We start from the raw sequence: 19,893 nt of genomic DNA, 5'->3' as shown, positions 1-19,893 counted from the left end.
CCCCGTCCTCTAGGCTGGAGGTTCGGGACCATCCACGGGCGCGTGGGACGCTTCCCTTCCGAACTGGTGCAGCCCGCGGCTGCCCCCGACTTCCTGCAGCTGCCCGCCGAGCCGGGCAGGGGTCGTGCCGCTGCCGTGGCCGCCGCCGTGGCCTCCACGGCAGCTGCACGGGAAGTGGGCCGCAGGAGGGAGGTGAGACTGGTGGGGCAAGGCCAGTGGGGCGGAGACAACAAGGGGGTCAGATCAGCCTGGTTGTGGAGATGGATGAGAGCAAGGTTAGCCTCGGGAGTGGCCGGTTCTGGGATAGGGCGAAGCTGGTAGGGATAGCCAGACGTGTGACCCGCGGGATGTGACCAGAAGATGGCGCCAAATGGGGTAGGAAAGAGTGGAGTCCGCGGAAGGGTTGTAACCAGATGGATGGGGCAGGACTAGCCCTGGGATGGGGCGTGGCCAAGTGAGTGGGCGGGGGCGGGCGTGCGAAGTGGTGAGAGCACGGGGTGGAGTGACGTAACACTAAGTAGTAGTGAGGGGCAAGGTCTGCTCGACTACGCAGCTGGAGGTGGGGCGTGGCCTCGTGGGGCAGGGGCGGGATCAGCTGGGCGTGTGGAGGGTGTGACTGGGCCGAGGGCAAAGCCAACGGCAGCGGGCTGAGTGTACAGGGTGGGGGCAGGGGCAACCTGAAACAGTAGGCGTAGCCAAGCCGCGGGTTGCATTGTCGGCTTTGGTGGTGGGTGCGGGGTGTGGCGGCGGGTGTGGTGGACAGGCCCTCCTAGCTCCTGCCCTCCTGCAGGGTCCCCCAGTCAGGACTGGCTCAGCTGACCGTGGGGAGGATGGCCTGGCTCTCCCACCTTACACAATGCTGGAGTTTGCCCAGAAGTATTTCCGAGACCCTCGGAGGAGACCCCAGTGAGTGGTGGCCCCACCCCTTATCCCGACCGTGAGGAGGGCCCTTCTGGGACTTCTTGGAGCTAAGTGGGAAGGCCCCACTTCTGGTGGAGGGCTGAGAAATAATCCAAGTGTGAGGCCCACCTACATCCTCAGCTCCGGGGAGCCTTCCAGCCGGGTGGACCGGCATTGGATCAAGAATATCCCTGTGTGGGAAAAGGATGTAGCCACAGGCTGGGAGGCAGGACTGGTCAGCAGTGTCCACTTCCTGTTGCAGGGATGGCCTCCGGCTGAAATCCAAGGAGGGCCGGGAGTCCAGAACCTTGGAGGACATGCTTTGCTTCACCAAGGTGCGCAGCCCTGGGCCTCAGTTTCCCCATCTGTAAAATGGTGATGCAGGAGCCTTCTCCCAGGCCCCTGGGGCAAACAGCCTTGTTCCCAGAGGAACCCCAGCTCTCACACCCTGAGGGCCTGAGTCTTCCCAGGGGTGGTATCTGTCTGTAGTGTCAACCTGGTTCCCTTCTCGTGACTTGGACTCTCCTGTCATGAGACACGACATACCATGTGGGCCTCCTCTTTTCTGACTTGTCCTCCCCCCATCATGACACAACGCCCCCTCCCTTCACAGACCCCACTCCAGGAATCACTCATCGAGCTCAGCGACAGCAGCCTCAACAAGATGGCCACTGACATGTTCCTAGGTGTGGGGGTGGAACTGTGCCCAGGGCCCTGGGCCAGGGGGGATCCAGCAGTGTGTGACCCTGCTCATCACCACTCCTCTGGTCCTCACATGCTTCCCCTCCCCCAACTCAGGCTTGGGCCCTTTAAGAGGAGAAAAGCCCCCAGCTGCCCTGACCATAGCCTCTCAGGGAGGGGCCTGATGCTGGGGTCCCCTGAGGTGGGTGGGCACCTGGGGGTCTGGTGGCCTGAGTGGTGTTCCCCACAGCTGTGATGCGGTTCATGGGCGATGCCCCCCTGAAAGGCCAGAGTGAGCTGGACGTGCTTTGCACCCTCTTGAAGGTCAGTCCAGCGTCTGCCAGATGCTCTCTTCCCTGCCCTGTGGCTCGCTTTCCCCTCTGCCACACAGAGTTGCAGGACTTTGGGGTGGGCAGTTTCTTGCATGGCCCAAAGAGGAGTGCATCCCACTGGTGGGAGGGGTTGGGGACAGGCTATCAGGCCTGTCGCCAAGTGCCCACTCTGTTCTTATGTGCCTGGTATGTGGCGTGTGACCTGGCCTGCCCTCCGACAGCTGTGTGGGGACCATGAGGTCATGCGGGACGAGTGTTACTGCCAAGTTGTGAAGCAGATCACGGATAACACCAGCACCAAGCAGTGAGTGAGCTGGGCCTTTACTTCTGTCACTTCCCCCGCTGTGTCCCTGTCTAGGAGGGGCAGTCGAGGCTCCCACTTCCGGATTCTTTCCTTAGTCCTCTCCCTCACTCAACAGAGCACATGTATTTGGAATTGCTTGGTCTGAGACCAGCCGTTCCTGCTCTCAGGGCTTCAGTTTCCTTATCTGTACAATGGCTGTGGTAACGTGGGAATCCACTTGGTGGCAAGTGATGAAACGCAATTCAAGCTGGTTTCAGCAAAAGAGGGTTTAGGTGACTGGAAAGCCCAGCATGTCACTTTAGGCATAGCTAGATCCAGGTGTCACCAGGAAGCAGGCTTTCTCTTTATCCCGGCCCTGCTTTCCTCTGTGTTGATATTCCCAAGCAACATCTTCCATAGATTGGCAAGATGGTTGCTCTGGGGAGACATTTCCCAGCTCAGCAATCCCAGGGAAAGCAAGATTGACCAATATTTGCAGCAAAAATTCCCAAATCCAGTCTTATTGGCCTGACTTGGTCACATGCCCATCCCTGAACCAACCACAATGGCTGGAGGATACAGAGCTGTGATTGGCTAGACCTGGGTCACATTCCTGTCCCCACACCAATCACCACAGCCAGAGGGAGGCTGACCTGTAATTGGCCAGACCTGCTCTCCTGCGTTCTCCACACCACAGGGATCTAGGGAAGGGTGGGTGGTGTCCGAAGCGCTGTCCCAGACACTAGGTCCCTGCAAGTGAAATCCTCACACCAGGGCAGTGTGAAGGTGAACTGCTGTGTCTCACGCAGGAACAGCACACAGCAGGGCCCCAAGTGTGTGCTGCTCTTGTTACCACTGGGTCCACTGTCCCGTCCCCCGCTCCTCCACTTCCTCCTCTTGCTCTCCACCCCCCTGGGAATTTTAGAACCACTCAGCCTGTCCTTCGGCCCCCATCCCCACCCCAGGCCTTACCTGCCTTTACCTTTGCACAGCCCCAGCAGGTTCCCATTGCCTTGCTTCCGGGACCTTCACCCAGAAGCCTCTCCAGAGATATTCTAGCCAGGGAAAGCTTGTTTCTTCGTGCATGTCGGGGGCCTCATCCCCTCCTTCCCTGCCTCCCACCCTGGCTTCCCAAGCAGAACATATCTTCTGCAGGGCTTTGGGGCCACCTTCCCTGCTCTCGCCAGGCAGGGAGGGATGTCCTCAGAACACAGGAGCTGCCTGAGGACCAGAGACCTCCAGCGCTATCCCAGGAGACTCCTAGCACGGCACTCTAGTGATGTGGCCCTATGTGTGTGTCCTTGCAGAGACAGCTGCCAGCGAGGCTGGAGGCTGCTGTACATTGTAGCTGCCTACCACAGCTGCTCTGAGGTCCTCCAGCCACACCTCATTCGCTTCCTCCAAGATGTGAGCCGGACCCCAGGCCTGCCCTTCCAGGGTGAGGGACCAGCAAGTGGGAACCCAGGGCTGAGGGCCTGTCTGCATGGGGACGGGCTGGGCAGCCAGCAGGAGAGGAAACCCAGAGGGCCTGGCCCTCTACAGGTGCCCAGGCAGTGTTTACTAAGATTAATTCACTCCCCAGACACTTGTGGAGGTCCCACAGGGGCTGATGCAAGGGGTTGTCTGATCTAATGGGAGGGTGGCATATCAGGGAAAGCTTCCCAGAGGAGGCAGTGCTCTGGTAGAGCACATGGGAGGGGTTTGTAGGTGGACTGAGTGGTAGAAGCAAAGGCTTGGAGATGGAAAAGTGTAGCATCCGGAAGAAGAAGAGAAGGAGGTGGCAAAGCCTGGAGTCCTGGGGGGAGGTATTGCTCCTCTGGCGATCGGCAAGGGTCTTGAGTGGGTCCAGGTGGGGGTGGGCCCAAGGCTGCTCGCAGGGTCTCAGCCTTTCCCCCCTGGCATATGGATAAAAGGGGTCATTCCTCAGCCTCACCTCCAGCCTTGTTTCCATGGCAACTCCTGGGTCCCCAAGAAGGAGGCCAGGACCTCTGTGGTCACCACAGCAGCCATGAAAGAGATAGGGGATCTCCCTCTCTCTGCCTCTGAATCCTCCTTTCTGATTCGATTAGCAGACACTCCCAGGCTCAGAGGTGAACAGGCCCAGCTCTAGGGAAGGGCTCCCAGGGCCCTACAACTCTGGATTGGACCCCTCTCCTGAGCAGGATGAGAGCACTGCTTACCCAGAGAAATGGAGAAGCAGACAGTGGGTGGGGTCTTCTGCATTGGGACTCTGGGTGAGAGAGGGTGGTAGGCAAGGAGGTCCCAGCTGGCAGGGGCGTAGCTGCATCGCCAGTCACACAGCCTGTCGGGGGCAAGCTCCCTAGTCAGCAGCTCAAGGTGACAGCTATTTCCAGGGCTCATAGGTAGCCCAGGGACTGTGGTCTAGACAAAAGGCCTTAACCACGTGGGACGTGCATTCAAAATCAGCTCTTATACTCCAGCCCTTGACCTTGGGCAAATCACTGCCCCTCTCTGAACTGTTTACTCAACTATCCAATCAGAGAGTAAAAGCCCGTCCCACAGGTTGTGGGGAGAACCCAGCAGGCTGGTGGCTGGTGGCACGGGGAGCCCCTTGCTCTTCCTGTTTAACCTGAGCAAGGCCTTGCTTCTGTGTCTGTAGGGATTGCCAAGGCCTGTGAGCAGAACCTGCAGAAAACCCTGCGCTTCGGTGGTCGTCTGGAGCTCCCTAGCAGCATGGAGCTTCGGGCCATGTTGGTGCGTGTGCAGCGGGCGGGGGTCAGGATGAGCGAGAGACGTGAGCCGGGCCCAGTGACCTGTCGTGTGCTCAGATACACGCATATGGGCCCTGTCAGGCCCAGGTGCACAAGTGTCCCTGCATGTGACTGCCCCGAACCTCTGGGCTGGGGCTGCCCATGGTGTGGACAGTGGCTGGCCCAGATCCCAGACCCCGCCTCTCCATCTTCTTCCCCTCCCTTGTCCCAGGCGGGCCGCAGTTCCAAGAGGCAGCTCTTTCTTCTCCCCGGAGGCCTCGAACGCCATCTCAAAATCAAAACGTGTACCGTAAGTGCGGGGATGTCTCTAGCAGGCAGCCGTTGGAGGGGCAGGGACACCCCAGTCTTCAGAGTGGGTTCCCAAGGGTACTGAGCTCCTCCCAGGCTCTTGCACAGCCCCGCAAGGCAGGACTTAGTTCTCAGAAGAGCAGACTGAGCCTTGCAGAGGGGGAGCCTCCAGCTCAGGGTCACACTGCAGATAGGGGACCAGCCTCTCAGACTCCAAAAGCTGTGTCCTCCTCTGTGAAGCTGACTCGCAGAGACCTTAGAGGACCGTCACTACTATGCAAAGGGCGTGAGCAATGCTACACTTGGCCTCCTGTGGCCTGGGCAGCTGGGAGGACACAGGTCAGCCTGGCTGGCACAGCCTCACTCTTCCCTCCTCCAGGTGGCCCTGGACGTGGTGGAGGAGATCTGTGCTGAGATGGCTCTGACACGCCCTGAGGCCTTCCATGAGTATGTCATCTTTGTTGTCACCAACCAAGGTGAGTGTCCAGGAAGACCGAGCATGCTGGGCTCATGCCTACCACCCTGGCCTGTAGGGTCCAGGTCAGATGCCACTTCCTCCCTGGACCCCCTGAACCCCCATGTGGAAGGACCTCTCTGTGCACTGAGCACCCCTTCAGCCCTTTGTCCTCATCTGCTCCATGGGAGTTCATGGAGGACAGGGCCCTCTCTGATTCCTTCCTCTGCCCTCAGGGCTTGCTCAGTGGGAAGGTTTCCTTTAATGGGTCCTGACTCCTAGAACCCACAAGTGCAAGCATTTTTCCTGCCACTTACGCCTTAATGTTGGCCATGTAGCCCCCGCCCTCGGTCTCACCAGGCCCTTTTCATGTGGCCCAAAGCCCTTCCAGCTACTGTCTACCCACTCTAGACCATGGTCTGGCCTGCCACCAGTGGGTTGGCTCCATCTACTTCAACCAGCTCTCCCCACTGCCTCTGTGTTGCTGAACCATGCCTGTGTCTGTCCTCAGCCCTGCTTGCCCCAAGTCAGGCCAAAATATGTGGGGGAGGGGAAGGCAGTAACAAAACGTTCCTAATAACTGACATTTATGGAGCAGATACTATGTCCCAGGCATAGTTCAAAGCATTTAATTCTATCAGCTTTTTAAATTCCCACAACAACGCTATGAAATGAAAACTGTTGTCATCCCCATTTACAGATGGGAAAACCGAGGCCCACAGAGGCTATAGTAGTTTCCTGTTGCTGCTGTAACAAATCACCACATACTTAGGGGCTTAAAACAACATTCGTTTATTATCTTATTCTGAAGTTCAGAAGTCCTGAAATCAGAGTGTCATCTGAGCTGGTTCCTTCTGGGGGTTCTAGGGGAGAAACTTTTCTTGCCTTTTCCAGCTTGTAGAGGCTGCCGGCATTCCTTGGCTCCTGGCCCTCCCTCCATCTTCAAAGCCAGCAGTGTAGCATCTTCATATGTCTCTTTCTCTCTCTCTCATCCTCCCACCTCCTTCTTATAAGGATCCTTGAGATTACATTGGGTCCACTCGGGTAACGTAGGGTCATCTCCCCATCCCAAGGTCCTTAACTTAATCACATTTGCAAAATCCCTTTTGCCATGAAGGTAACACATTCACGGGTTCCAGGGATTAAAATATGGACGTCTTTGGGGCAGGGTCATTATTCAGCCTGCCATGGAGGTTAAGGGGTTTACCCAAGGTCACATAGTTGGGATGTGAACCCAGGCCGTCGGGCCTCAAGAGTCTGGACTTTATCATCGTGCCTCACCCTGTCTCTTTGGTAAAATTTCACTGAAGATGTGGGACAGGGAGCAGAAATGACAGTGTGGGGAGTAAAAACGTGAGCTTCTCCTACAGGCTCAGACCCACTCAGTGGCAGACCCCAGTCCTCCCACCCCCACCCGTCCAGGAGCCCGGCAGGGGTCTGTCTAGAAGGAGTTCTGCAGAAAGGCAGCCCCTGGTCTCGTGATCTGAGACCTGCTGTGCTTCTTGTCTCCAGCCTCCTCTGCAAAGGGACTAGGCTTTCTCTGAGCCTAACCCGAGACCCTTTCCGAGACCTCGGGGGCTGTAGCTTTGAATTGGAGGTATTCCCATCTCTGGGCATCAACGTTCCACAAACCCAGGGCACCCTGTTCCATAACATGCTCTCCTTTACTAAGGACATTGTGTCCCAAAGTAGGGAGGGGACTTGCCCGAGGTGATGCCTCACCTGGGCGGCAGGTTGGGGTCTGTACGTGTGCCTTGCACAGGCACACGTGTGCCCATGAATGCCCCCACCCAGCTGCCCCTGGCTCTCTGCAGGCCAGCACGTGTGCCCGCTCAGCCGCAGCGCTTACATCCTGGATGTGGCCTCAGAGATGGAGCAGGTGGACGGCGGCTACATGCTCTGGTTCCGGCGCGTGCTCTGGGATCAGCCACTCAAGTTTGAGAATGAGCTGTACGTGACCATGCACTACAACCAGGTCAGCACATACGGGCCACTGTGATGCTCTGGAAACATCCAGGCTCCCCCAGGCCTGTGAGCTCAGACTCCATGGTCAAACGCCTTGGCATTTGGGGCCTTCATGCTTTGAGTGGGCCCTGCTGGTGTTTCTAGCCCTGGTGCCTCTACTCCCATGTGTGGTCTTCTCAGAGCAGTCAAACGACCTCAACCTCACTGCCCAATTCTCAGAGTTTTGCAGGCGCCGTCACTCCGCCTGGCCTGCTCTTCCTGCATCTCTGCTTTTCTAAGCCTCCCCTGTAAGGCTGCCTCAAACAGCACCTCTTCCACGAGGATCCCTCTGACTTCACCTTTTCTCCTGATTTTCTCCTCCAAGCGCGTGGCCTGGTTCTTGCTCAGAGGCCTGCGCAGGCTTTGGCTGGCATTGTTATTTTTATCTTTGTGTTATTCCCTCTTGATACTTGGTCCTCTAAGTCAGGGTCCTGGAATTTACAAAATCTGGTTCTCCCCTCCTGTGCTAACATTTGTGGAAGTGCTTGGACAGAGCATGCGTGTTTTTGTGGAACGGCTGCCAAAGCTTCCGCAATTCTGAGTGCAAAATACGGTCACTGGGCTTTTTGTGGCCACGTGGGGTCGCTGTTGCCAACTACCCAGAGCAGTCCCGTACAGTGTTGGTCCAGGTGTGGCCTGGAGGCCAGCAGCATCCCTTGGGAACTTGTTAAAATGCAAATCCTCAAGTCCTGCCCCAGATCGAGTGAATCAGAGTCTGGAGGTGCAGCCCATGGGTCTGTTTTAGTGACTCGAGCGTGTTCAGCTTTCAGTAACCCCAGCCCAGCAGACACTCCCACACACTGCAGTGTGGATGCCCACACGCTTCCCAGGTCACTGTGGAGACTGCCACGTGGGCTTCAAGGCCACAGCCCTCACAGCTCACCCTCGCATGCCTGTCATCTTTCCCCAAAACCCAGGAAAGGGATAGGCCACCCCACCCCCAGAAGCAAATGAGATTGGAACCATTAGAATGTGTGTGCACAGCCCTGTGATTGGATGCCCGAGTGCGTGCGTGCCCCTCATCGGCGTGCTCTCCTGCAGGCCCTGCCCGACTACCTGAAGGGCCTCTTCAGCAGCATGCCAGCCAGCCGGCCCAGCGAGCAGGAGCTGCAGCAAGTGTCCAAGCTGGCTTCGCTGCAGCACCGGGTCAAGGACCACTTCTACCTGCCCAGCTTGTGAGCACCTGCCCACCTGGTAGCCCTGCCCCCCCACCCCCGTGCTCCCCAGGGCTGGCCTCCCTGGGCCCCCGTGTGGCCCTCTTGCGCGGCAGGCAGCCTAGGAAGGTGCTGTCTGGCCATGGGCCCGAAGTCCTCCAACTCCCCACGTGAGCGGCGCCCCGCCTCCTCCCGTAACAGGTTGCTTCCATTTGGTATTCATAGCTCAGAGCAAATTTAATGATTCGGAGGCTTTCAGGACACACACACCCTGTGGTCCAGGAACTATACATGGCCATGTAGAAAGATTTGGCCACAGAAACGTTCACCGGCTGTCACCTACAGCAGCAACCCTTGAATAAATCCTGGGTGCTCGGCAGCCTTTAAACTGATGTTCTCAAAGGGGTGATAAAACAGTCCTTCTCAGACTTGGTCCAGGACCTTTTTACTCTCTAAAAGTAGAACCCCAAAGAGCTTTTGTTTATGTAGGTTATATCTATATAAATATATATATGAATATATAGAGAGATATAAATATACATCTCTCTATATATACATATCTATATATGTTTACCATATTCAAAATGAAAACTAAGAAACAGGTGGCCGGTTAGCTCAGTTGTTGAGAGTGTAGTGCTGATAACACCAAAGGTGCTGGTTTGATCCCCGCATGGGCCACTGGGAGCTGCGCCCTCCTTAAAAACAAACAAACAAAAAACTGAGAAACAACATAAAATATTGATTTGTTAGTTAATTTAAGGATAATATGTTACATGTTAATGGAAATAACTAATAATTTAAAATATATAAGGAACAATTATAATACAAATAATATAAATTAATATTACATGTTAATATAAGTAATGAAAAAAACAACTGTTGTTTCCAAAAAACTTTAGTGAGAAGGGTGGCACTGTTTTACATTTTACAAGTCTCTTTACCGTCTGGCTCAATAGAAGAGAGCTGGATTGTCAGAGCTGCTTCTGCAGTCAGTCTGTTGTAACAGCCTCGGGCAGACTCCGCTGTCCACCGTGGGAGTAAGAGGGAAAAAAGCAAATAACATCTCAGTGTCATTGTGGAAGTGGCTTTGACCTCCAGACCCTCGGCCATGCTTTGAGAATCCCTGGTGTGACTAATAGTGAGACAGTGTATGTACAGTGTGTCCTCGTCTGGTAATGCAGTAAAGGGCTCAACATGTAAAGCTCTTTTATGTTACAGTTTTATGCAAAAAGCACAGGAAGCACATAAAGGTATAATCCCAATCCTGGATAAAAATAATCACTGAGTTCTTAATTTTTGCAAGGCACTCTTACTTTTTGCATTGTCTTACCGTATTTCCCCGAAAATAAGACCTAGCCAGACCATCAGTTCTAACGTGTCTTTTGGAGCAAAAAGTAATATAACACCTGGTCTCATTTTACTGTAATATGAGACTGGGTCTTATAATAAATAATGTAGTATAATAAATATAATACCGGGGCTTATATTAATTTTTGCTCCAAAAAACACATTAGAGCTGATGGTCTGGCTAGGTCTTATTTTTGGGGAAACACGGCAGCTAATCTTCCCAAATGCACTTTATTTTCCCCGCATACGGATGAGGCAACTGAGGCCCTGAGAGGTTACATAGCTCACTGAAGCTTAGCCAGCTAATAGGTGTGTGTGTGGGGGACCAGGATGCAGACCTGGGGGGGCCGGGTCCAGATGCCAAGCTCTTACCCCAGCAGTGCAAAGAAGAAAAGATATGCCTGGGCAGGGGCGGCTCTTGGGGCAAGGGTGCTCCCCTGATTTTCTCCCAATCCTTCCCCAATCTGCAGCCCAGGGCAGCTGGGACAGACTAGGACAGCTGTTGGTATTTTCTAGATATCCTGAGAGGAGGAGGAATTGCCCTGGGATAGCCAACATGTGTCAGAGAGAAGGGACTGGAGTGGGGTGGGGGACTGGTGGTTCCTAGAGGTGCAAGAGGGGTCACAGCATTCCTCTCCCGTGCTCTGACCAGCGGTGGTGGTGGCTCTGCCTGCCCCGGTATTCGCCCCCCACCCCAAGTGCTTCTCACGCTCTGGCCTGGGCTTCTCCTTGGGGGCAGGGGCTACAAGGCTCAGCCCTCGCTTGGTGACTGTGTGACTTGGACTAACCAGGGAACTTCTCCAAGCCTCAGTCCCTTCGTCTTCAAACAGGGAGCCTAGTGGTGTCGGCATGCCGTTATTGAGCACCTATTGTGTGCCAGACTACTGTGTGAGCACTTTACACCCACCTTCACACCTTCCAGCATTTCGTCTTCCAGCGAGGTGCAAAGATCATGTCCGTTTGGCACAACACGGGCATTGAAGTGAGGCTTGAATGAGCCAGTGTGCAGAGCTCCTGTGGTGATGGTGACAAGCATTCAGGACCATTTTCCCCCCATCTAGGCGGGAGGTCCAGGAGTACATCCCGGCCCTGCTCTACCACACCATGGCCGGCTCGGCCTGGCTCAACCTGGTCAGCCAGCACCGGCAGCAGACACAGGCGCTCAGCCCCCACCAGGCCCGTGCCCAGTTTCTGGGTAAGAGTCCGGGGCTGGGGGAGAGAGTCATGGGGGGCCTTCTAAGGAGGGGATCCTGGACCGTGGACATGGAGGTGCCGTTTTCTTTGTACAAAGGCATTTTCGGTGCTAGCCAAGCCGAGCTGCCTCAAGAGAACACCTTTCTAAAATTTTCCCCATGGCACCACCTGGGCTATGGGTGGCCCTGGGCAGAGAGAGCTGGCATTTGGGGAGAATTGCTGGGAGTGGGGGGAGAGGAAGGTGGCGAGACAGGAGGCTGAAGAGGCAGCGGGAGACCCAGGCGTGGGCAGCAGGTGGCCATGCGGTTGAGGGATGTCGCTGCGGAGCCCCCACGCTGACCACCCCTCTCCCACTCCAGGCCTCCTCAGCGCTGCCCCCATGTTCGGCTCCTCCTTCTTCTTCATCCAGAGCTGCAGCAATGTGGCTGTGCTGGCCCCCTGCATCCTTGCCGTCAACCAGAATGGCCTCAACTTCCTCAGCATTGAGACCCACGTGAGTGGCCTCAGCCTGGCGCTGCCGCTCGCCCCCTCTCCTCTGAGCCCCACCCTCGGAGGGGCTGAGATCGCCAGCTGGGGATGCCTCCTCTACCACTTACACCTGTGTGACCCTGGGCGCGTTTTCACCCCTCTCTGAGCCTCATTTCCTCACCGGGAACATGGGGATAAGAGAAACCCCCCCCCCCATGAGGTAAAGTACATGCCAAGTGTCTTAGTCACACAGTGTCTTAGTCAGCTCTGCTGCCATAACACAGCACCAGACGGGGCCTTCGAGGACAGAAGTTTATTTCTCACAGTTCTGGAGGCTGGAAGTCCAAGACCCAGCTGCCCGGGGGTTGGTTTTCTGTGCGGCCGCTCTCCTTGGCTGGTAGACGGTCGCCTTCTCCCTGTGTCCTCGTGTGGCCTGTTCTCTGCGTGCACATTCCGGTGTCTCTGTCTGTCCGACTGTCCTCTTCTCATGAGGACACCAGTCAGATTGCATTCAAGCCCACTTTTACCGGCTCATTTTAACTTAATCACCTCTTTAAATGCCCATTCTCCAAATACAGTCCCATTCTGATATGGGAGTTATATAAGGGCTTCAACATATGGATGGCCGGGGGCACAATTCCATAACTACTAGGACCTGTTGTCTCCGTTTTTACTTCTTCTTCCAGAAGTGGACCCTGAGATGAGGTGTCTAGGGCAAGTGGTTTATTTAGAGGTGATTCTAGGAAACACTGAGTGAGGAAGTGAGCCCAGGAAGGGACGTGTCACACACCTTGGGAAGGTATTCCCAAGCAAGGCAAGCAAGCTGGCGCTGTGGCAACTGGTGCTCAATCCAGCTGGAGCCCTGGGAGACAGCATGAAACACACCCTTCAGCTGTCCCCTAGCCTGGAGGATGGAGCTAAGTGTCTGGCATCGGCTCTCATTGCTCTGGTTTTGCGTGCATGTGCTCCGAGTTTCCTCCTGGGGCTAAGACAGAGGCGTAGGTGTGAAGGGGCAGCTTTGCTGTGAAGGTCAGGGCACCACGGGCATCTCCAGCACCGCTGGGTCCCAAGCTGAGAACAGTGCCCGCACACTGTACACGTGTGCACATTACTTGTGGAATCAGCTTCATAAGTGACGTCCAGAGAGGTAAAGCGATGACTTGCTCCAGGTCACACAGCAAGTCACTGGGGAACTGGTACTCGAACTGGGGTACCCTGCATTCTACTGATCTGGTCTGCAGGGGAGGGGTAAGGGTGAGTGAGGCTGTCCCACCTGTCCCGCCTGTCTGCTCCCCCCCCCCCGCCCTCCAGGAGCTGATGGTGAAGTTCCCCCTGAAGGAGATCCAGTCGACGCGGACCCAGCGGCCCACGGCCAGCTCCAGCTACCCGTATGTGGAGCTCACACTGGGGGACGTGGCGGCCCAGTGTACCATGCAGCTACAGCTGGAGCAGGTGGGTCCCACTCTGGCCCCCAGCCTTGTCACCCAGCCCGTCTCTCCATTATTCCGCTCACCAGCCTCTTCTCTGGGCCTTGCTCCAAGACGGGTCAGCTCCTGGCCCCGCCCCAGGGAGCATCCAGCCCAGTACAGGGGACAGAACTAACCCAACACGGCACAGAATTGCAGGTCTTTCGCGTGGTCTCCCAGGGAAGCATCTTGGTGATGGGATCATGGGAAAGGGCCCAAGCTGTTTGCAGAATGGTGAAGAATTTGATGGGGAACAGCAGGCGGGAGAGCTCTTGAAGGTCCTTGAATGTCAAGCTAAGAATCGGGGACTTTTGTCCTGAGGGCACTAGGAAGCCATAGAGGTTGGTGAGAGGACAGAGACACACCAAGTTGAGGACATTCACCTGGGCTGAGGCTTGGAAGATGGATTGTAGGGCCTGGGATTGAGGTTGGGGATGAGTCCCTGTGTGACAGACAGGGAAACCGAGGCCCGCCTGCCCTGTTCCTTGTCATATTTGTGGCAACTGTGGCCGCCCCTTAAAAGGCGTGGCAGACCTCTAGGCTCCTGTCCAAGTATCACAGCCCCTTTGGGGTGGGGCAAGACCAGAGTTCTCGCCCCACTGGGAAGAGGATAGAGTTCACAGAAGGGGCAGAATTGGGGCAGGGGCCCACATGTCTGCCCTGGCCAGCCTACCGCATCCCTCCTGAAGATCTGGGCCCAGGACCACCCCTCCATGACGGGATCTGCTTTGAATTTCTCCAGTGGACCATAATCAGTGCTGAGAAGGTGTATTTGAGCTATCTGGGAGGTCATCAGAAAGGCTTCCAGGAAGAACTGCTATCTGAGTACAGCAGCGTATGCAGCCAACAGATATGGGTCGCTATCCCACCTACCTCTGACAGGCTGTGTGGTAGGATCTCGAAGCAACCCCACTTCCACACCTGTCAAATGAGGCAATAACCCCAGTGAGGCCTGGAGCCCTGCAGCATGTGGGTAGGAGGATTGGCTGGAGGGGGAGAGCCCCCACCGTGCACTCCGATCTCAGGAGCTGAGGTGGCCCCCAGGGAGGGACAGCCGCAGCTAACCTCAGCAGAGCACTTCAGAGTGTGCCCTTGGGCCTCCTGACCTGTTCCCCGAAAGTAAGACCTAGCGGGACCAGCAGCTTGTGTCTTTTGAAGCAAAAATTAATATAAAAACTGGTATGTTATATTATATCATATATATCATATCATATATTATACCCAGTCTTATAGTAAAATAAGACGGTCTTATATTAATTTTTGCTCCAAAAGATGCATTAGAGCTGATGGTCTGGCTAGGTCTTATTTTCAGGGAAACACGGTACCAACTGTGAGGTCTGGGGCAAGTGGCTTCAGGGCTCTGGCCTCAGTTTCCTCACCTGTGGAATGGGATCTAAGAGCATCTGCCTCATGGGAACACTGCCAGACTGTAAACTGAGGGACCTGTCAGTCCCTGGTGTGGGCACTGGAAGGGGTAGGACACAGGAAGCTCTCAGGACAATTCCAGGCACATAGTTGGCACTCAGTAAGTGCTGCCCTCATTATTTCTACCTCTCTCTGAGCAGTCCTGCGGGCCCGCAGGACATTGACGGGGATTCCAGTTGGCTGTGGTCTGAGAACCACACTCACACATGCATCCTCCACAGTTCTCTGCTTCCTTCCTGCGCCAGTTGGGAGCCCTGAGGCAGTGGGTGCCAGGTGGTAACCATGGCAACATCGTTAGAAATGGTTACCATTTATTGACTGGACTAGTATTTTTAAGATCTAAAGGATTCACATATAATGAAATCCCATGAACTCCTCACCATAGCCCTGTGAGGCAAGCCCTGGTAAACTGACACCCTGCAGATGAGGCTACTGAGGCTCAGAGAGGTGAAGTAACTGGCCCCAGGTCACACAGTTCACATGCAGCAAAGCTGACATGATCTTTAAACCCCTTCCCGCCTGTAGCCCGGCATTCCTCCTTCCATCTTCTTACACTCCTCCCAGGGTCCTGGGAAAGGTGTGGAGGCTGGCCTCTGCCTCACTCCCAACTCACCTTGCGGTAGGTACCAAGGTGAGAGCTGGGGAAGAGTTGGGTGGGCATGGACTCTCACTGTCTCTCCTGCAGGGCCTGGAGCTGTGTCGTGTGGTGGCTGTGCATGTGGAGAACCTGCTCAGTGCCCGGGAGAAGCGGCTTACACTGCCCCCCAGTGAGATAACGCTGCTGTGACCCAGTCCCCAGCCCTGAAGCTGTCCTCTGCCAGAAGGCTTGCTGTGTGGCCCCAGGGGAGTTACTCGGCCTCTCTGGGCCAGTGATTCCTGTAAAGAGCCGGAATCTTAAAGGAGACCAACAGGTGGTAGGAGGAGTGACCCATGTCCCCAGGAACCCTAGAAGACCCATCCAGAGTTTGGATAGAATCACAGAATGTGATCCTGGAGGAGATAGCAGGAGGAACTTCCGAAGGCTGGCTCCTGGGGCCTCCTGCCACGTACCCGATGCGGACCCTGCCCGACTCCCACCTGTGGCACGGAAGCCCCATACCAGTGGCCTGGATGGCTTAGACTGCACCTTTGGGCTACCTTGGGTCTGATGTTCGAATCTGCTCCACATCCCAGCCCCTCACGTGTCCTCCTCCTAGGGTGCCTCCCCACCCCGCACTGCCGCTCAGCTTGGATTCATGACCCTTGGTTATTTCTGTGCAAATAAAAGGTGCGCCTGGCAGCCACCATTCCTCCATGGAGTTGCTGAGTGGCTGGAAAACAAATCTGAGGGATGAGGCAGGAGTTGAAAGCCTACTTGTGCCCAACTCACTGCCCAGGCACAGAGCTTCCAGAAGAGACATCTGTCCTTACCTCTCCCTGCAGACCTCGCCCTGCACTCCACGCTGCTTGGGCAGCCTCAGCCCCCATCACTGGATGGCCCACACAAGGTTCAAGAGTGGTACAGCTGAGGGAGAAAGAAGTTCCACATTAGGGGCTGGGGCAGGAGAGGTCTGGGGAAGAGCTTCCCAGAGAACAGTACTTCATGGTTAGGTTTCGAAGGATGAGTAGGAGTTTACTAGGCAGAGATGGAGGGGAGCGGAATGAACATTCCCGAGAAAATGGTGGTGTTCCTTACTATATGCACCAGAACCTAGGACAATGCCTAACACAAAGCAGGCGCTCAAAAAATACTTGTCACGTGAATAAAAGAATAAATGAATGAATGTTTTGTTTTATTGGGGAATATTGCGGAACAGTGTTTCTCCCGGGCCCATCAGCTCCAAGTTGTTGCCCTTCAATGTAGCTGTGGAGGGTGCAGCTCAGCTCCAAGTCCAGTCGCCGTTTTTTCAATCTTTAGTTGCAGGGGGTGCAGCCCACCATCCCATGCGGGAATTGAACCGGCAACCTTGTTGTTGAGAGCTCACGCTCTAACCATCTGAGCCATCCGGCTGCCCCAATAAATGAATGTTCGTGGAAAGTGCTGGTGCTTTGGAGGGAGCCGTGAAGGAGGGGAGCAGTAGGCTTGGGAAAGGAAATCTGGATAGACGTGGGGTCATAATTGGCTAGAACCACGGTGTCAGAGAAAAATTTATTCAGTACCTATTAAGCACCTACTGTGTGCTGGCCACTGCCAGGCACTGGGAGTTGCTTAGTTAAGGTATAAACCAGGACAAGGCCTGTAAAGGAATTAGCTAGGTGGTGAGGGGAGGAAATCAGCATGTAGGAGCCCAGAAGTGGACATTACTAGTGCAAGGTCTTGAGACTGAAGAGGCTGGCAGAGGTGGACTGGGTACGGCTTTGCAGGCTGCACTATGGATTTAGGATTTCATCCCAAGAGCCATGAAGAACCTTCAAAGGGTTTTCCAGCGGGGGAGGGACAATCTGCTCAGATTGTACTTTGGGAAGGTCATTCTTACCCCAAAGCAGAGCGCATGTAGGAGGCAGGGAGACCAGAGAGGAGGCTGCTGCAGCATCAGCTGGGAAACTGGTGTGGACACTGGTGGTGGAGCCAAGGGTGGGGAGAAATTTAGGAGGGCCAATGGGCAGGACTGGGGCATCAGTCACTGTCCTGAGACAGGGAGGGAAGAGATGCCACAGGGCTGTTCCGTTTTCACCACTGCCTTAGGCTGGCTTCCCCTAGAAGCAGCCCTGAGGAGTCCAATGCATTAGCAGATTTAGGAGGTGAGAGATAATGGGGAAAGAGCTACAAAGAGCTATGCCTGCTGCAGTCGCTCTGCGTGGGTGAGAGGTGAGAAGCCGCCTGGGTTTCAGAATACCAGCAGGCCGTGTGAGTGAGGCCACGGGAAAGTGAGGCTCCCAGGTCAGCCGTCCAGCTGATGCACATGGAACTGAGAAGAGCCTCCTGGGCAAACTCTGGCCAGACTGCAGACTTGTGAACTGAGTAAGTGACTGAGGTCTCAGTTTTGGTGTGCTTTGTTACAGAGAATTGGGTAACCCAAACACCAGGGTTTTTGGATTTCAGGACCTGGTCCTCAAGGCATAAGGCTCATGTTTTAACAGCTATTCTGGTGGCTCTGGTAGCATCAGTGAGTTGAGCCCTCATAAGAGGAGGTAATAATCTCCACGAGGGTGAATGGAAAGAGAGGTGGCAGGAGAGTCAGACCCTGCCTTGTCCCCCAGACATCCTAGGAGTACCACACTGGGTCCCCCTACCTGGGCCAAGGCCCAGAAAGAACTGCAGGTAGATGTGGGGAGATCCAGAGCAGAGGGGACCAAGCCCCAGGGTTTCCAGCCTAGCATGGGGTGAGAACAAATACAGGAGAAATGTCTGGATGGCATGGGAACCTGAGATAGTCAACTGGTAAAGGCTTGTAATCCCAGATGGGTGTAACAGGATGCGCCATATTTGCACTCTGCAAAGTAACCGGAAGGACCTCAGTGCGGCCTGTGTGGGACTGGGGACCGGACTTGGCCAGGTTCGTGTCCACATCTTCACACCCCTGGCCTCCCTCTGCCCAGGGGTGCCTCCTCCTGCCCAGGACCCACAGTACTGTTCAGAAAATCTTGGCTTGGTAATTAAAGGCCAGGCTGTGGAGCCAGGAAGGCCTGTGTTCAAATTCCGTATCTGTACGCTGATGAAATGTGGGGCCTTTTGCAAGTTGCTTGCCTCTCAGAGCTTCTGCTTCCTTCTTTGTAAACTGGAAGCATTGACAGCTTTAGGGCAAGTGCTTTCTGAGTGGTCATTATGTCCCCCATTCAAGGGGATTGTCTGGGGTGGGGAAGACTTCTTTCAAAGAAAGCTAATTCTTACCAAGTTTTTACTTTGCAATAACAGGCACGGTACTAACCCATTGAATCCTCAAAATACCCCAACAAGATGGGCACTATTATTATCGCCATTTTGTCATATGGGGAAACTGAAGCCCACAGAAGTGAGGCACGTGACCACCAAGCGGCAGAGCCAAGATTCAATGCAGGCAGCTGGTTTCAGTCTGTGCTGTCTCACTGAGGCTGAGGTGGGGCGCCTGGCTCCAGAATAGTCAGACAGGCGGGAGGACATGGACGCTTCCAATGGGGTGTCTGGGGTGGGCGGAGCTGTTGAGATCTAGAGGAGGCGATTCACATTTTTGCCCGAGTGAGCAGAGCCGGGCTCCACTGGGGAGTCTCTGAGAAGACTGATGGCTCCCTGTCAAGCAGGCGTGTGAGCAGAGTCCAATGCCCCCGTTGGAGGCAGTATAGAGGTGGCACCAGGCTTCTGATGGGTCTGAGCCTTCCCAGCCAAACTTCCCAGCACGCAGACAAGGGGGCCCTGCCTAGGTGTTCACACAGTGAGGCCCAGGAAGGACTGGGCCACCGCAGAGGCTGCACTGCCCACTGGCCACCTTCTCCCTACCTGAAGCTGCCTTCCTACAAGCAGTAGCAGCAGCAGCATCACCACCCCACTAGGCTATGTCAAAAAAAGGCAGAAGCCAAATTTACTAAAAGCTTCATGCCTGCTCCGTTTTCCCCCTGCACCTGCTGCTTCTGGGGAAGGCAAGCTGGCAGGAAGTTTGGGGACAGTGCTCAGGGTCCCAAGTATCCAGGGTACCCCATCCTACAGACCCTCTTGCGTGGCCTTGCCAAGTCATTACACAACCCTCACCTCCCAACAGGGACTGACAGGACCCTCAGTTTACAGATGCAGAAACTGAAGGCCAGATTCAAGGTCAGCAATCCCGTGCTTAACATACATAGCTTTATTCCAACCTCACAAGTACCACATGAAGTGGACACGAATATTATTCCCATTTTACAGACCAGAAGACTGAGGGTCAGAAAGGGGAAGGCACTTGCCCAGGGGTATAACAACCATACAGTCTGTCAGGAGGTCAAGATTCAAACCCATGTCTGTCAGATTCTGGAGTCCAGTGCTCATGTCCTGACAAGCTGCGGGGTAAGGGGGCGGTGGAGAGGGCGCAGAGACACACTGGCAGGGAGCAATGGCCAGGGCGTTGGGTCTGACGGCAGACGCCGAGGCCAGATCGTGAAACCTGAGACGCATTTCATTTCAGTGAGAATCTGGGAAGGTTGCTAGAAAGAAGTGAGCTGAGCGTCAAAATATGAAAATGAAGATGGATGGAAGGGAACTGGTATTCCAGGTGGAAGAAACAGCTTGGATAAAGGCC

At 55.1% G+C, this 19,893-nt stretch overlaps 1 protein-coding gene across 1 annotated transcript in view; it reads left to right on the top strand.

Annotated features, from left to right (window-relative positions):
• The window catches only part of MYO15A (myosin XVA), a 52,175-nt gene extending 35,712 nt beyond the window's left edge, over positions 1-16,463 (top strand). The window contains exons 50-65 of the mRNA XM_074319956.1: positions 14-192; positions 791-906; positions 1,163-1,235; positions 1,514-1,586; positions 1,832-1,905; positions 2,135-2,217; positions 3,504-3,634; positions 4,817-4,911; positions 5,140-5,217; positions 5,596-5,692; positions 7,485-7,645; positions 8,716-8,849; positions 11,237-11,370; positions 11,729-11,862; positions 13,149-13,289; positions 15,414-16,463. Of these exons, the coding sequence (XP_074176057.1) occupies positions 14-192; positions 791-906; positions 1,163-1,235; positions 1,514-1,586; positions 1,832-1,905; positions 2,135-2,217; positions 3,504-3,634; positions 4,817-4,911; positions 5,140-5,217; positions 5,596-5,692; positions 7,485-7,645; positions 8,716-8,849; positions 11,237-11,370; positions 11,729-11,862; positions 13,149-13,289; positions 15,414-15,515 (1,805 nt within the window). The 3' untranslated portion in view covers positions 15,516-16,463. The remainder of the gene's footprint in view (positions 1-13; positions 193-790; positions 907-1,162; positions 1,236-1,513; positions 1,587-1,831; positions 1,906-2,134; positions 2,218-3,503; positions 3,635-4,816; positions 4,912-5,139; positions 5,218-5,595; positions 5,693-7,484; positions 7,646-8,715; positions 8,850-11,236; positions 11,371-11,728; positions 11,863-13,148; positions 13,290-15,413) is intronic.
• Positions 16,464-19,893: the final 3,430 nt, after the last annotated feature.

The sequence above is a fragment of the Rhinolophus sinicus genome, linkage group LG15, assembly GCF_036562045.2.
Source record: "Rhinolophus sinicus isolate RSC01 linkage group LG15, ASM3656204v1, whole genome shotgun sequence".
NCBI lineage: Eukaryota > Metazoa > Chordata > Mammalia > Chiroptera > Rhinolophidae > Rhinolophus > Rhinolophus sinicus.
The sequence above is the reverse complement of the archived record's forward strand: the minus strand, read 5'-3'. Positions and strand labels throughout refer to the sequence as shown.